General features: G+C 39.6%; 2 protein-coding genes across 2 annotated transcripts in view; both read right to left on the bottom strand.

The window, feature by feature from the left end:
* LOC146670440 (N-acetyltransferase 8-like) overlaps positions 1-18,095 on the bottom strand; it is an 850,360-nt gene that overhangs the window by 310,842 nt on the left and 521,423 nt on the right. The gene's annotated exons all lie outside the window — the stretch shown is intronic.
* Positions 545-16,428, bottom strand: rhoca (ras homolog family member Ca). Its single transcript, XM_085407362.1, has 5 exons — positions 16,284-16,428; positions 7,146-7,303; positions 4,955-5,075; positions 4,470-4,600; positions 545-2,847 (listed from the first exon to the last, which is right to left on the bottom strand). The coding sequence occupies exons 2-5, from the start codon at positions 7,299-7,301 to the stop codon at positions 2,674-2,676; spliced, it is 582 nt and encodes a 193-aa protein (XP_085263488.1). The 5' UTR covers positions 7,302-7,303; positions 16,284-16,428; the 3' UTR covers positions 545-2,673.

The raw sequence follows: 18,095 nt of genomic DNA, 5'->3' as shown, positions 1-18,095 counted from the left end.
TGATCATTTCCTTTAGCAGCATCGTCCTGTTCAAGAATGGACTGAGGAGACCGGTCTGTCTATTCGCAAAAATAGTTTATTAACAATGTTCATGTTCACTTCAGCTCAAATGTTCACTACAACACTTTCTGTTTACAAAGCATTATTACAATGAGCTTTTATAGAAATCTGGATCCTTTTAATTGATTTCAAATACTTCCAGAGAGAGAAATAAAAGTTGCACAACACTGAGCTGAAGCTGTTCCCACAGAGGTGTGCGATGTTAGTGCTTCTGTATGTGCGCGCACTGTAAAGACCCATGGATTTCTCATGCATGCATCAATAGAGCAAGGACATTTTTTAGCGGGACATTATCGGCATACACATGGACAGCAGTATAGTACATGCTCTTAGTGATATGTTCAACAATAGCTCCTCCGCTGCTCTATGGGAACGTTTTCAATTGTTATGATTCTACTCCCAGCTTTAAGTTATTTAACTCTCTGCCGATCTCTAATTCCCAAGTATTCCTTGCGAGAGCTTGTTAAGACACGTCAACACCGTACCACCACTATGAAATGTTTTCATCGATAAGAAGTTGTAGAGATATGAATGTTTACCCTTGCCCAAATGGTGTGCTTGTTGTCCATATTAGTGCACAGAGTCCCGAGTTAAAAGTAGCATCCGCCCTCTAAAGATTGGAGGGTGGATAGAACATTAGTAGGTTGTTTGTGTGCGTTTGTCGGCTAAAACAATCACAACACCTCGTCTGAGCTGTAGCCTCTTTGCTGGCCCGCTCGTTTAAAGCATTTGTGCTTCACCAGCAGAGGGGTTTAAATTTGCATTACACACAGTATTACAATAACTGGTAGGTTTGGCGCTTTTGATGGAATTGTAAGAAGGTTGCATGCAACACAGATGATATTGTTTTTGCCACGTATACCGTATTAAGAAATCCACCCTTCATGCAACCAGTGGACATGTAAAGTAGATGACTGAGCAACAGTGGTGTGAAAGAGTGTGCCCCAGGACAGTCGGTGAGGGCCTTTCAAGAATATCAAGCTATTATCATCAGGGGAAGTTCACTAGAGTATTCTGCGAGGATATGAGCAAATACAGATACTAGAGGACGATCTGGCATGTCCTAGTGAACTGAAATTTAATTACATCCTTAAATGCCGAGTATATTTCCAAAGAGTGAGCTTAAATTCCATCCTATAGGTTGTAACTGATTTTTTTTTTAAGTAAAACATCAAAGGAAATGGTTGCATACAGATGTTTTCTCAATCAACCATATTGTAATTTTCACATGATGCAAGAACTTTAACTTCTTTTGCTCATCTGACAAGATAAAGATGTGTCCTACACAAAATGTGTTTTTTTTTTAAATGATGGCATACATCAAATAACACATTTTACCATGCATCAATCTATTTAAAGAACCAAGCCTTGGAAAACAAAACATCAGAACGGTGACTCTTGACCTTGTCAGTGAGTATCAGCTTGACATTCAGCAGCTAGTCCATCTGGTCTGGGAGAGAACAACTGAAAAAGGCACACCAGAACAGAGAAGGCACCAGGAAAAAAAACAAAAGACTCACTCACTCACACTGTGGCTCTTCTCAGACATGTAAAGAATGTCGTCCAACCGGAAACATCCAGCCTAACAGGATGCGATTTCCATGACTGGGCTAACCAGCATTACAAACAAGATTCCAATAACGGGTGTAACCAGTTAACTTAGCAAAAAGAGCTGAACTTAGTCACTCATAATAAACAAACAAGGGAGGGTTCACCAGGCTGTGGCCTACATGTGATTCCACTTGTGTCATCTCCCTGTTGGTCCTAACAGCTATTGTGCATAGTTGAGTCATATTGGCTTGCGTCTCAGTTGGCCACCTCTCCCTCCCCTCCCATCTAGCTTCTAGCAACAATTACGAGGGGCGAATGTGAATAATTTTATGCAGAATGGGAAGCACACTCCTTTGTTGACACATTACATTACAGAAGCAGCTGCCTTTCTTTATCCTCGATGTGAGTGGGCTCATAATTGAGAAGGTGAAACTGATGTTTCATACCAACAAAAAAATGACACAAGCAACCATTTATTGTGCTTGACTTGACGAGCACTGAAAGCCTTTACTTATGGCTTTGCTCAGGTTTCACAATGACAACACTGTAAAATGAGCTACAGTACAATGAAGGGGTCCTCAGCCGAAATGCAAGCTCGCCGACAAACAGACGGTGGTGTATAAACTTAAAAAAGGCACTAGCTCTTATGGTCAAAAGATATCATCTTTAATTCTCTATCGCTACTGCTACAGTGAAACAGAACTGCCTATTTATACAAGCTAAGAATGATGCCACTTGCCCGAGAAGCTTGTGAAGAACAATACCGCATACAAATGTGCACCTACCAAAGCCAAGTTTAAAAAAAAAAAAAAAAAAAAAGTGTAAATTGTTAAGACAGATTTTGGGAGGGACAAAAGCAAATCAATACGGAAACATCAATTTCTAGCCACAGATGTCATATAGTTCATTTCCTGTATTAGGTTTGTTTATGTTCAATTCATCTGCCTGTCTTTGTCATGAAATGTGAGATACAGTACAAAGATCCATTTGGTAATAGGTCAGTCCTTTTTCATGTGTTATTTTTCTCCAATTGGTCAGCTGATTTGATGGCGTCTGGACTGCTCACAGCACCGTGCAGCCACTTCTCTTCTTGCGCTTGCGGACCTGCAGTGCTGCTCTTGTGGCCATCTCAAACACCTCCCGCACACCATCCTTCGTCTTGGCAGAACACTCCAAGTAGCCAAAAGCGCTGATCCTACCAGCCATGTCTCTGCCTTCTTCTGTCTTCACTGGCTCCTGCAGGGTTAGATCAGACACCATTAGGGACTCAATTAAAGTGCTGAGAAAAGAAGGAGAGCTCAGTTTACTTTCCAGGGAAAATCACGATACCACTGAGGAGATCCTTGATTTTTTCCCCCCTTTTAAAGTGAAATTAGAGCACTAACAATCAGTCAAGAATAAGTCATTCCATAAGCAGAATCAATACAAAATTATCAATGTAACTGTACTTAGAACATGAATTATTTTTCATGCAAAAAAAGGCTTTTTTTTTTTACCGTTTACTGCTCTTTTTGTTATACATGTGACAGTAAACTGAGTATTTTTGCATTTGAACTGCTGATAAAACAGTCTAAAGAGTCTAAACACCCCCTCACTACCATAATACTTATTAACAAAAGAATAAGCACCGTTTGATGTGCCTCTCACCGCCTTTTTGGCATGACTCATTTAACAACCCAACGAAATCTTGGAATCAAGGGCTCAAGTTTATGGCTTTATGTCTAAGCCATTTATCACATATCTTACAAATATCAAACCAATGTCTGTTTTACTATGTAAGAGTCAAACTCTTGAACTGACTACTGATGTCTTGATTTCCACAGACAGGAAAAGCTCATCTACAGATTCCACTGTGAAAACATAAAACTGAGATGTTATTCAGGCTTTCACTTTGCTGTTCTCCTTTTAGTGACAGAAAACAAAACATTTTGCTTTTTTGACATATCATTTATAATGTCAGTATGTTTTGATTAGCAAATTGAAATCTTTTACATCTTATGAAATCCGTTTGACAGAGACACATGCTTTAACTTGTTACTGACATTGACATTTTTGACATTGTGATTTTCTATATTTCGATTCTTCTATTGCTTTCTTACTCTAAATGATTGCATGCCAATCCTAGAAGAGGGATTCTTCTTCCTCCTGCCGTCTTCTCTCAATTTTATTTTGTAAAGCCATCTGATAGAAAGTGTCCAATTACATAATATCTTCTTTGCAGTACGAACGCTGTGTTTTGCGATAAGCGTTCATACTCGGTGACAAATTAAACCAGCTTCCCTGAATCATATTTCATGCTCTGACTGTACAGCCATCTGAGGCTTCTGCTTTTCACATGCTGTTCTGGATTAGAACATTTGTCCTGTCATAGTTCTGATGTGGTCGAAAAATATTAAGAAAAGTCCTGTCACTGTCAGTAAGCTGTGAGATTGATGCTGTAGTTAATACACTGGTGGTTTAATGTCGTAAACATGTGGTTGAAACCCTGTACAATAATGAATTTTCCATTTCTACACACAGGCCTTTAGTGTTTCTATAAGCTGACAGTTCTTAAACAGAGTACGCTGGTGAAGCAGGAAAAGCAAGATTAACGTCATCTGTCATGTAGCTTCTTTAGAAATAAATGTGAGACTGCAAACATTCACAGGATGGTAGTGCTACATGACCCTTTTTTATTTATTTATTTTTTTAAAAGGGTCAATAACACGTGCCTAAATATGTCAAACAAAATCCTAACAAATGAAATGTTTCAACCCAGCACATATCCAGTGCCTTTTAGTGCCTGAGATTTCAAGAGCTCTCTACCTGCATCAGATTAGCTCATTCCACTGTTCATTGACCGTCAGGGGCCTTTGTACCTGCTTCATCTTGGCTAGCTCTCTCCGTGTATGCTCATCGTTCCTCAGGTCCTTCTTGTTCCCCACCAGGATGATGGGAACATTGGGACAGAAGTGCTTCACCTCAGGCGTCCACTTTTCAGGGATATTTTCTGTCCCAGGAAAGACAAGAAGTGAGCTGAAATACTCAGTATAGGGAGGAGAACTATAAAAAGAGGACAAGCAGTGCAGAGTCACAGTGCAGAACACTTCTCATGATGGATTGCTCTGCAGCCTCCTTGAGGCAAAGATGTTTTTAGCTGCATTAATCCCATCAAGTATATTAGGGTATTTTACAAGGACCCTCTCTCGCTTATTTGACCTACGTTTGGTTATGTAAGATAGAGCAATATGTTCATGAACGATCATTTTAATGGAATATAAGTTATAAGTACTATAAGTTTCGTTATTCATCATTTGTAATATGACATTTTAAAACAGACTACTCTACATTATTCTTTCCTCACCTAAACTGTCTGGGCTGTCAATGGAGAAGCACATCAGGATGACATCTGTATCGGGGTAAGAGAGAGGCCTCAACCTGTCATAGTCTTCCTGGCCTGCGGTATCCCACAATGCCAACTCCACCTGGAAAAAACACAATATCAAAACATGGATTCATCTGGAACAGAGAACAAATGCAGTTTTGCTCCTTAATATTACTCATCTTTATAAACACAGACTTATCTTGTAAACAGTTAACATACAGTTGCCCACTAATGGAGACGAATGCAACAGATAACCAGTCATGACATCACTTCTGCTCAATGACGCAGAAATTCTGAGGCATGTGGAGGATCTGAGTAATCTTCCCAAAGGCTGGAGGTTTAAATATGGGGAACCAAACAATGCTGGAAGTATCTGACATAGTATCGCTTTCCCCTCTGGCTACAACTACTTTCTTCATCTTAAAGTGAATTCTTTTTTTTCTTTTTTCTTTTTTTAAATCACCCCAGCAGCTCTGACCTAATCAGGGCTTCATACTGTAAGTCTGTTAGTTGTGTAAGGCTGTCAGTGTTGTGGAAATGAACTTGGTGACTGGGCTCATCCCATCACACCACTGATTAATTCAATTAGGGAAAGTGAGAGATTAGCAACCATCAAACCGGTTAGCGTGTCTCCCTCTAAGGGCATCAACAGCCCAGCTTCCCTTGAGTTTGCTCTTCAGCTGACTCATTGGATTCAATGGAAAAAGAAAAAAGAAACTTTTGCAAAGTTTAAATACCAGAACTTTGCTGAATGACAGATTTTTGTCTGCCCACAGAAAGCACAAAAATCAGTTAACAGTCCCAAAATAGAGGTTTGCAGAGGCAGAAGGTGGGAGGTGGCCGAACACTGTTGAGACTGCATGAGGAACCAGAGCTCTATGTTCCCACTGGACTAGTTGTAAGCTGCAGAGTTCAGGAAGGGAAAGACAGAGGAAAAAGACCCAAAACCCCCCAGCTATTTGTGGAATCGGCTCAGTCCGCTGACGATGAGAGCATCTTTGCCTCATGGGGTGGGGGTTGAGGAGCTAAAAACTTGGGGCTGAACACAAATCTAATCCATCCTGTTGTGTAAGAAGCTAAATCTGACGGGATGGTTATCCTCCATAGAGACACTCAAAGACTTGACACTCACATCTTTTCCAAAATGATCCCTTTCTAATCTGTGCATCATGGCTCCCTAACTTTAAATTTCCTGTCCAGAACAAGAGCTTTAACCTCCTGCCTACCTTCACCTAAGAAGTGCAGCCAGGACAAGGACAGGAAGTGAGGCACGTTTATCAGGCAGTAGCATGAGGATGGTGATCCTGAGGGAAGGAATGGGATTGCTAAGATACATCCCTGTTCCCCGTCTGAACAGGAAGCTGGGAAGTAGAGTCATTTCCTGTTTTGCCAAGTTGTGTAGTGATGGTCGGCTAAAGAAAAAAAATAAAACGATTGGACATAACGAGGCATCTGCAGTTTCAACGCCACCCTCACCACCTTCCCATGACTCAGATTCAAGACGTCACACGCACAAAAAACTGTACAGAGGTTTGTTTTCTCTTGTTTAAGGCTGTGCATGCAGCTCTTGTCCAGGAGCAAAAACACACACACACACACACACGTAAACAATGGTGTCGATAGCACATTATCTCTTGTCTGGCTAATAAGGTCACTACTCTTTCAGAGTACCCCAATAAAAAAATTAAGTGTTGATATTTTTTTTTGTAATTTGTGGAAACCAAGATTATATTTACGCCGCAATTAAGAAAAATGTATCTTCTTAATTTTCAACTGGTGCCTGTGGCCTGTTTTAATTTCGTTTAATGTAGTCCTTCAGAAAGCTAGCTCCTGAAATATTATAAAATCCACTTCACACTTGCATTCTCAGCCAGCAGTTGCATCATCATAATTAGAAGCCTACTTTGGTCAACTACTTAAAAAACAAACAAACAAACAAACAAAAACCTCAAGTGTTTATAGTACATCTGGCAACATTAGTGCAAACTGTCTGGTGTGAGAGATGGGAGAGGTTGACAGTAGCAGCAGTAATTGAGGCGGATTGGACTTTACTTACACTCTCATGTTCTTAAATCTATAATTAGCCTAAATAATTGAAAAGCATTTCTGTGTTCATGACGAGAGAGAGCATCACTTTAATCGAGTCAGTTTTTGTGTAAATAGCACAAACCTGTTTTCCGTCAACCTCGATGTCAGCGATGTAGTTCTCGAACACAGTAGGGACATAGACTTCGGGAAACTGATCTTTACTGAAAACAATGAGAAGACATGTTTTCCCACAAGCTCCGTCTCCAACAATCACCAGCTTCTTCCGAATGGCTGCCATTTCTGTTGGGAGAACAACAAGAAGAAGTTCTTCAAAACATGTCTGCCTGAAGTCAAACAACACATTAACCGTCTCATCTATTTGTGGATTTTACATAGTAGTTATTTAAATTATTTGTAGGTATCATAAGATAAATCAAGAACACAGTGCTTTTTTTCTTTGCTCAAGCAGTGTAGCTCCAAAGCAACCACTCTGACATTTCTGACAGACCGTACGGCATTACACCTTCGGGAAAGCTCTGATCTACATACTGTCACGGCAAAATGCAGTCACAGACCTTGAATCCCCAATGCCAAATCTAGTCTACAAAGCCACACAAACAGAAGAGATGGAGGATGAGACTGGAGTGAAGGAGAGGAATAAAAGACATGTTGAGACAAGCTAGGAAATGAAGGGATTTGTTATCATCCTCTGCTGGCTTGCAAGGAGGAGAAAAGTGTAAGGAAATTAGAGTAGTTGGTGGCATCCTAAAAAAGCCAAAACACTAAACTCGTTTTGTTTCCATGTGTGTACTGTGCAGGCATCCTAGCCCTAAATCAAAATCAATTAAATGTTATACCTATGCTTTAAGAAGCTTTGCAAGTTTTTGTGCACAAACCATCAAGAAACATTATGGAGTATCCCCAGGTCAGAAGACTAGTTCAGCTGGTGTGTTTGGGGATGCATGGGGATGAGTTAGCAGTGCAGCTGATGGATGAGCTGGAGCCCTGCTGCCTGGGAGCAGCTGTGCATATAGTCATTTGGCTCCTCACCTCATCCACCTTCTGCCAGACAGTCTTGACACTAATACTCTTCACGAGGGGCACCGACTTATCAAGGGAAATTCATCTTTCTGTGCTACAGGCAAAACTTTAAGTCGAGTCTACCCCAACGCCCACTTTTAATTGCTGCTCAGATGCATGGCAACACCAGTGCTTTCAATAAGCAGCATCAAGCCATTCTTCAGACGTCACAATGAAACACAGACTGAGGTCATTATTTAAACTGTTGCTGGTTTCATATCGTATCATCAGGACGGCTTGTTAGACATGATTTATTTCATGCAGAGCTGGGGGGGGGGGGGGGGGGGGATGTGCAAAATTAATCTTCTGAATACCTTTTAACAAGTCATAAAATAACCATAAAATAAGCTTGTTTAGCATCTCATCCGTTTACAAACACAAGAAAAATGAAAACGGGACACCACAGATTGTACAGATTTTACTACAGGAATAATTTGCAGACTGTTTGATAATACCCATCCCTAAAGTTAATGCTGTGGCAGGTTATCACTAGCAATTAGTTTGCTGTGTTTGGAAATGTGGAGAAATAATTACAGTTTACAGTCAGAAGACGAAGAAACTGACAGAATTTCAGATCTGAGTATCTGAAACCAGGGATTTTAACCAAAAAAAAACCCCAAGCACAACTAATTATCTGAATGGGTTGTGGCTGCAGAAATATTTAGAAGTTGGAGAGTAAGGGTGACATGGGACTTCCAGAAAAAGCAAAGAAATTAGAGGTCAAACAACAGCCAGTAAAATTGAGGCAATTTCAGTGAAGGAAAAAGAGCTGACAGCTGGTTAACTGCCCATTCTATGTTGTGGTAAACACCTGGGTTAAGAAATAGCATTACAATGTGGAAATTTAATTGCATTTCACCATGTGTTGCTGACGGTAATCAGCCATGTGGAGCTACTGTCTATAATTGGTTTCAGCTTTTTTCCAAGTGGACACGAGTTGAAGCATAAGGTACCCAGAAAACCTCATATTGCCTTGACTTTTTCAGTAAATCCTCCATTGACCACTTTTGCCAGTAAACATCACTATCAGCACCTAACCAGCTGACCTCGAATCAGACAACAGCTCATTTAAATACAGTCTGTGGAAGTACGTACAATTATTAAAATAAAATTACATGGACATGGTTAAGAAATAAATAGGCCGAATCAGTAGTTTTGCTCTGGAAAGAGCAAAATGAAAAGGGTAAGTGAATGAATTACTTGTCAGCTCCATTACCATGCATATGAAAACTTGGCATAACCAGGAGGAAACTTTGGGTGTTTGGCGGTTGACAGTTTTAATAACAACTTGGTTACTTGTTTCTTGCTATGGAAATTGTGGTCATGGGTATGATCATATTTTCTGTCTTTTGCCCAAGGACCCACTCCTACACTTCCCACAAACCGTGCTGCAGCTGCAAAGCTTTTGTTAAGCTGCACCAAATACTTAAGTTTGAATTTAGGCTGCTCACTCCATTTACTCACTCCAGTTATTCTGCATGTTTAATATGCTCATGAAGAACAAAAAAAAGGCTTTGACAGCTATTAAAAAACAACAAAAAATAATGAGCTGCATTGAAGAGTGCCTGATACTTCTCAACAGACACCACACAGCATCTTTTGCTTTTCAGAGACTGCCAAATGGACCAGAGATACTCTCAACTAGATGATGGGTTCAGAGCCAAACAAGTGGGAGACAGCAGCACCGAGGCCTCTGTGAAACAAAACAACCCACTTCCTGTTCTGTGGAGCCTGGGAGGAGCTTTTTTGGCTGTAGTTCTGTTTGGACAGGCCTCGGCTGAGCCGGAGCATGGAGGGAGCAGCCAGAGGCAACGCGTGCAAGCAAGCACAGACGTTTGCCTACATTCACATACATCCACATGTACACAGTTGCTCTTTGGAGCTGCACATTGAGTTCTTCCTATTGATATTAGCAGCCTGTGAGAGAACATCTTGACACGTTGACAAAAGGAAATTATGCGTGAAAATGTCCCATATAGTCACAAATGGTGCCAAATCCTCAGGCTGTCTATGACTGATGCTCTCAATTTAGGGACTAATGGATACTAATGACAGCAACTACTAAAGAGGCAGGTGGTTGCTAGTAGAAATCGATTTTGCTCTATCCTCCAGATGACACCTGTTCAACATGATTCAGCATGGAAAAAAACTTTAGCTCATCCTCTCCACGTTCATACTGAAGTCTCTTCTTACCCTGATTCAATTAAAACATGTTTGAGCATCGCTTACCACAACTAGTGTCTGACTAGAAACCCCACTGAATGCAGGTGCAGTTGTTACTAAAAAAAATTAACACTCTTACTGAAAGCTTTGGAAAAGCCAAAATAAACTGGCATATATATCTTTGACTGTACACAATGTAACTCGAGGCATCTGAACGTGCACAGAGATATTACTGGAATACGTTCATAAAAACTCAACTATCATGGTGGAGCTGGCTGAGGACCATCAGTTTTATTTACATCAAAGAAGCACACTGCCTGAAAAAACCAACAAAACAACACAGGATGACACCAAAGCAACTTTAATTAACTGACCTTAGAGTCAAGATTGAGTTACTTGGAAGAAAAGCCAACATTCATCTTTTATCTAGTGAGATGATCCTGAAATTTTTATTTTTCCCATCAAAATCTCAAAGCAAGGTCGTGACCCTTTGAAGAAAAAAAAAAGGCAAGGTTGCATTCTGGGTAACCTCAAAAGCAGCCTGTTTGTTTATTTGAAAAATATCCTTCTAGTTATGAAGCTAGGGTGCCTGCAAAAATTCATTGTGACTGCACTTCACATTGCAACATAATGTCTCCTACTGAGGCGCTCTGGTAGCCAATCCCTTAATTCTAAGGGATCATTTCAAGTGGAATAAGTTAAAAAATAATTACCACCACAGTAACTTTCCACAGTTGCATGGTATTTTCTCATAGTGCTGCTGCTATTGTTTTGGGCTCTGAAATACCTTCATGTTCACAGATCTGTTACCAAATCTAGACTTCCTGGATTGTATTTTATGCCTCTGGGGCAACAAGCTGCCATTGAACCTTGTGTTGTTTTCATAAAGGGCCGAGTTCTGTTGAAACAATACAACTCCTGGTCGCAGACTGCGTTAATAGCAGTTCAAACCGAGGAGTCCCTTTCCATATTATTTCACTGAAATGCAGGCCTGAAGAAAAAGATTGATTTCATTAAACTACAAGAAAAATCTGAAAAGAATGAACAATATCCTGTCTATCAGGACTTTATAAGATTTCTGCATCACACTGTGAGCCACGCTGTAAAGACAATGTTCTTGCTAACGCGTTATGTGGTCCCTGAAGGAAAACAGGAAAAAAAAGAAAAAAGCACTACTATAGGCTGCATTTAATTTTTCACAGTTCATCTCATGCTAAGACAAATGAGCCCAAAAGCAACCGAGGAACAATTTCCACTCTACTGTTTGCACTTGGTGTCAAGAAATGCAGTGACCACTTTCCTGGTTAATAACAAAGAACAGCACAAAAATGACAATTATCTACATACAAACAATTTACCAAGAAAACAAACACATGACAAAAGGTTTTCCTGTGAAGCCTGGAAATTGGCACAAAAAGATTAAAACCCACTGCTCTGAAGCAATAGCTTGCATTTTTATGGTCTCTTATGTATTTGTTGTCAAGTTGTAGGTATTTCAAAAGGCAAGTCTAGTAGCAGGCATTGAAAATTAGATTAGGCTACAAATGCTATGCATTTAACAGTAATACTGTTAAGGGTAATAAGAGTGAACTGCTAACATTATACTTGTCTGTTAAAATATGAAGGGATAGTACAGACAGAATTACCTCAAGGCTGGAATTAAGGGAAAAACAGCTTATGCCACTCTGTCCAAAGGTAACGAAATCCACTTACTCTCCAAATCCCCCAACATGTAAGAATATCTTGTTTGTTCATCCACAAAAAAAGAGAGAAGTATCAAAGTTTAAATAATTATGATGAATATTTCAGTTGGTAAGCTGTTCACATATAATCAAGAGGTATAAATGACCTAGATTTAATTATCCAGTCAATGAACAGAAAATGATTCTAATAACTTATTATGTATTTTTTTATTTATCTTATTATTTCATCATGAAACAGGTGTTAAATACAAACCAAAATTCAACAAACACGAATAAATATTTTTAGCATAGCGTCCTTATGAAGGGGATAAAGTGTAAAACAAGACTTAAGTCTTAAGTCTAAGACTTAGGTCATAAGACTTGGTCCAAAGACAACCATTAAAAGGGAAAGCAAAGCACCATTACTCTGTACAACTATTTGAGCAATGCCCCGGGTTAATGAACACGCCACCTCAATCCTTCTCTAAGGAGGTTTCCTGAGGCTTAAGGGCCAACAGGAGTTATGCAACAAGCTGAACAGAGTTACTGCAGAGTAGAGCGTGACCCTGACCGCTGAGGTAGAGCTGCCTCTCTCTGCTCATGTGAGTTTGATATCAACAACAATGCTGAACATACACGAACATCCAGCTATTAACAAACATGTTGTTCCTGAGACTACAGCGATGATGACTTTTTGTTCTCATGTCCTGCAAACATATAACAGGAAATGAATCCCATCAGGATTGTTTTGCACATATAACAAGGTCACAGGACTGATAGTGTGCACTACAGTAAAAGAAAAAAAAAAATCTGACACAGACAGGAGTTGTCAAGGAGCTCTGTCCAACTCTGGTTGTAGAAACAGGTTTTATAACTAACAGAATAATAAAAGCCAGACTGGATTTTGACTCAGTTTGACAGAGAAACATTCATTCCCATCTAGCCTGAATGTCTTCAGAGTAGCTCCAAACTACAGAAGAAAAAGGCCTTTTAATGTACTTCAGGGGCTTGCCTTTTACAAAAATGTCCTCAAGCAACTTCTGCACCTGAACCGCAACTCACAATAACAGACAACTTGTGCCTTCTATCCTCAAGAGGTGCAGTCCTGAAACAGTCCAGAAACCTTTAGATCTAAGGGCACCCAGGAATTAGCTGCACCTCTGCACGAGGCAACCTAAGAAATGGGACAAAGTTCATAAACTGGCAAAGGCTGTGTATGACATAGAGCAGACAGCCCGCAGGACCAGCTGTCAGCACCACCTACACACATCTCATCTACCAAGATTAAAGATTACACGGAGGAATTTGAAAGAGACCTTCAAGCCATTTCATATCTAGTACTTATTGATCAAATATAGCCCTCTTACTATAAGCTGTTGACTACAGCGCAAAAAACCGAAATGTTTCAATGCCGATCTGCATTACACAAGAGCAGGAACACACAGAGGAGATCAAGTCAGCCTCTCACATTCTTTGGGCACAAAAACCCCAGCTCCTGAGTCTCACAGAGTCATGACCATATGCTACACCCAAGGAAATGGTCAAATGTGCCAAAATCAGCTATGCCCAAGACATTAAAAAACAAACAAACCAAAAAACAAATATGATAGCTTTCGTTAGGCCTCTTAACAGCAATGGACAATTAATCCATATGAAGACGACCAGGTGATTGTAAACTAAACAGAGATTTTTATGCATTAAAGGACTGTTGACATTTTGGGAAATAAGTTGTTTTTTTCTTGCTGCAGTTCTGTAGGTTTGTACCAAGTTGTACCAACTTTCAGGTCGCTTTGTGATAAAGAGATCAGGAAAATCATGGCTTTAAGCCAAAGTTATGGCCTGGCAGAGTCTGGAAGGTCGATTTTAATAAACTAAACTAACTGCCTATCACTTCATAACAACAGTATAAGCATGTGATCAGAAAAGCAAATAAGGTTCCTTCAGGTGTTTGCAGTTTCAACACAATTACATAGGTGGAGTCTCATGCAGCAAAAACTTGTTTGATCACCATAATCAGCTGATTAATGACCTAGATAGATTGCTTCTGTCAAGCAGTCACGACTTTAAAAGTACAAAGGAAGACACTCTTGCTCTTGAAGCCTGCTGAGAGGAAGTAGGGGAAGACAACAGAGTTCAGTCAGCTGGCAAACTCTAAGGCAAGAAGCAGCGGATACACTGAGAGAGAACAGCTACCATAGGACTCACTTCTCTTCAGTAACTCAGGTCATGAGCAGCCAAACAGGGACGACTTGTTGGCCAAGAGGACTGAGTTTCCCTGAGTTTGTTTTTTGTCTGTTCCTTTAGAAGCCAACTGTTCTCATCTTTAAAGTCATAATAATGATAATAACTACTCAATACTTGTCCAATATTTTCTCAAATAAATGAGTAATTGATTGGCTTGCAATAGTAGAAATCTGTCAGTTATTCAGAGCACAGCCTAAGCTTTCAGGCTGTTTTCTTTCTCACTGGCACTTCACAATCTCTATGAGCATTTCTAGAATCTGTAGGTAAGAAGGACAGAGTTTTTTGGTAGTGAAAATTTTCTGTTTATATTCCAAGTGCTAGTTTACAAAACATATTTGAACAGGCTTCGTTTGCATACAGGTAAACAGTCAAAAGAGGGATGCCATTTGCAAAATTGCAATGGAGAACAATTGTCTGTTATCTGAAGGCACTGATGCTTTTTATTAACTTTTATAAAATGTATTTGCATTTCTAAACATTGACTGGTGGACAGAAATGAAAGTGTCATTGCCCAAAGAGGCTAAGCCACAAGGCTAGCTAATGAGTTCCTACACGGGAGAGTCCAAACCTAAAAGATATTTATTTTAAAATCATTTGATCAAAAATAAACTATTAATGTTAAAAAACAAACAAAACAATAACTTGATTCTTAAAATTTGTGGAATTCCAACTTCACATATCTTGTTCTCTACAAAATTCAAAGATATTTCAATAATTGTGAAACTTTAAAAAAGTGTTTACATTTTGTTTTTCGCTTGATGACAGAGCAACTGGTCTGTCTGTCAACAGACCAGTCAAATAATCCATTCATGTGCAACAGCACTTGGATTGTTTTCAAAATCAAATTTAAAAAAATTAGAACAACAACTTCATATGTAGCTGGAATAGGCCCTGCTGTGACCCTGAATTGGATAAGTGGAAGAGGATGGATGGATGGATGAACTTCATGTGTACCATGGGTTAGCACAAATGAGACTTAGCTGCTTAAACAATTTTCACACTTTTTGAAAAAAATAAAATAAAAATAAAAAAACAAAACCCTGCAGGTAGTTCACATGAACTGTAATCTGCCATTTAGACGGCCAGAGTTTTTAAAAAAAAAAAAAATCCATATTCTAAACTGAACGTAAAGAGATTTTAATGTCTTGAAGAGCTGCCTTGAGATTTTGAGATAAAAGCCAAGTTGCTTTCTTCCTGAGATTCAGCAGATGAATCTGAAACTACAGCCAGACAGCCTAGTTTAGTGATAGAGAAGAAGTCTAATGACTTCCAGGCCACCTGGTGATAAATCACTGCACCCATCCAAGGGACTAATCATTTAGTACACATGTGGCATCTACATTTCAAAGACATTCCAATATTAGAGGTATAAATCTGCCAGAAATGCCTTTCACTTCACACTGGCAAACAACGAAATTGAGGATAGAAAGAACAATCAGAATAGAGAAAAGTGCTAAAAGCTGCTATTGGCTTTCAGACTGCAGACCAGTCAGCTGACTCAGGTGCATCAAGAATTTTGGTTAGCTTTCTAATTAATTTCAACAAACTAAGGAAAACATGTATGAGGTTATCCAATATATGTTTCTCTATTGTAGATTAAATCCCCAGTAACAGGGCTGGATTTTCACTTATTTACACATTATTAGTCCAAAGTTCATCCTCCACATTTCTTTCAGTATATTTGAAAAGCACTGTTTGTAGTTTAAACAGGAAACCTGAATCATAACAATGAGAAAATTAAGTGTTCCCAGGAATGGTACACTTGGAAATTTGCCATAAGGAACTGCTTAGCCTTATTGAGGTCGCAGCACTTGGAACAGTGAGAACATACCGACGGGATCTGATCTGGTGCCGTCACTTTTAAACTACCAGCAATGAAGCTATCAACAGTTGTACAGAAACACACCCCGCCAACTACAACCTCGCTGCTTAGACCTTACTGTAAATTACAGCGATGTCAGGAATTAAAGTGTCATCCACCCGAGAAAAGGCGAATGTTAGTAGGAGAAAAAGCCACCACCTTGTCCCTTTCACCCAAGTAAGTGAGCTATAATTAGACAGTCGGATTGTTTTTTTTTTTAGTCAAACCACAGGCTCCGGTTCGTATTTACCTGTCACCAGCCGGACGAGAGGTTTTAATTAATCTTAATCCCTGCTTGCTCCTTCCTCTTGATCGTGACACACACAGACACACTGCTTGCTGCAGTGTTCGCTAAATTTACAGAGTGGGTGTTGAGAAACGGGGCAGGCAGGCAGAGATCCTCCCACTGACAAAAGCTACGAGCTAGGCTAACCTTCAACCACCTCCGGTCAAGCCTTTCAAAATAAATGGGTCAGCTTGCGGCTTCTTGACTTTTCCCTTTTTTGTGCTTTGGAAATAAATAAATGATAGAATGTAAACTTTTGTGAATCCAAGAAAAAATAGTTTTTTCCCTTGTCATCGAAGTTTACCTTGTTTTTCCGTTTTGCACATTCCATTTAATTTCACAAATTTTCAAGTCTGATGGGGCAGTTGCGCCATTATGTAACTGGTAGTCAAGCCCAGCTAACAGGGGTTATCTGTGTTGAAAAGTTTAGAAATACAAAATGCTTAATGGTCACATAACTGAAAAAACAAACAAAATATGCAAACAAAGCAAAAAAACAAAACAAACAATTACACAAACAAAAACTTCTGGCTTTTAAAAAAAATTTTATTCTTGCATTTAAATCTTGTTGCACTGCCTACCATTAGCCGTTATGTCATCAAGAATTCGTGTCAAATTAAATCGAACACTCAAACACTTGCTTGATTTTGAAGACAGATGGTCGTGTTTCCTGTTTCTCTCTAGTTACCTCACACTAGCTTGATGCAGATTCTGCAGGCACTGGAGGCACCGGGGTCCCTCCTCCCCTTCCCAGTCAAAGATGACATCATCCGTAGTACAAGAAGACTCGTGCAACAGGAGGGATGGGTGTGGATCTCGCCAGTGTAGCCCTCTGTTATAACCTCCACTAACAAACAGCGCACACATGTTTCTGTTTATTAGTGTACTTTTAATAATTCTGACATTAAGTCACGCTGTGTTTTTGAAAATTACAAATGGGATCTTACTGTTTCCTCTGAGGAGTTTCAGTTGTTGACAAGTACATCAACAAACAACTAAATGTTTATTGCTTATAATTACATAATTCATAAAGGTGCCAGTCGCTACTAAGTGCATCTTCCTATATATCCAAGTGAGTAAGCTTTTACTTGCAGTCCATAATTATTTCTTTACAAAAGACCTACAATTCCTTATGGTCCCAGGGACTTTAGCTCAAATTGATTTTCCATTCTGCTTGAGTTTTCTTTTGTAACTGAAGTAATTCCTAATGTAATTCCAAACTTTTGAAGTGTTTCAGAAGTAGTGTAAAATGGCATATTGCATTGGTTTTTAGGTTTGTAAGATTGTTAGACCTCTTGTGGATAAAATTGACAGTATACACAAGTGTTCTGTGGGATAACATGCTTTTGATTTCTTTTACTTTCTGGTAGACAAATATAAGTAAAATACAAGCAATAACTTATTTTTATGGTCATCAGTGAAACTGCAGAATGTGACAAAGTGAAGGGTCATCAGTTCAATTCAAAATAAATGGGTCAGGAATTGACAGAATTCCTATCGTTCCTATTTTTTTTAACTCTTATTCTACTACACATGGGGTGGCTGTAGCTCAGGTGGCAGAGCAGGTCAGCCACTAATCAGAAGGTTGGTGGTTCGATCCCAGGCTGCCTCCTGGCTGCATGCCAAATATCCTTGGGCAAGATACTAACCCCATGTTTGCCTACTGGTGGTGGTCAGAGGGCCCGGTGGCGCCAGTGTCTGGCAGCCTTGCTTCTGTCAGTGCGCCCCAGGGCAGCTGTGGCTACAATGTAGCTTGCCATTGCCAGTGTGTGTGTG

The sequence above is a fragment of the Rhamphochromis longiceps genome, linkage group LG5 (genome assembly GCF_057381845.1).
Source record: "Rhamphochromis longiceps isolate RC_006_pf linkage group LG5, R_longiceps_female_GT1.1, whole genome shotgun sequence".
Classification (NCBI taxonomy): Eukaryota; Metazoa; Chordata; class Actinopteri; order Cichliformes; family Cichlidae; genus Rhamphochromis; species Rhamphochromis longiceps.
Note: the sequence above shows the minus strand (reverse complement) of the source record. Positions and strands in the feature narration are given on the sequence as shown.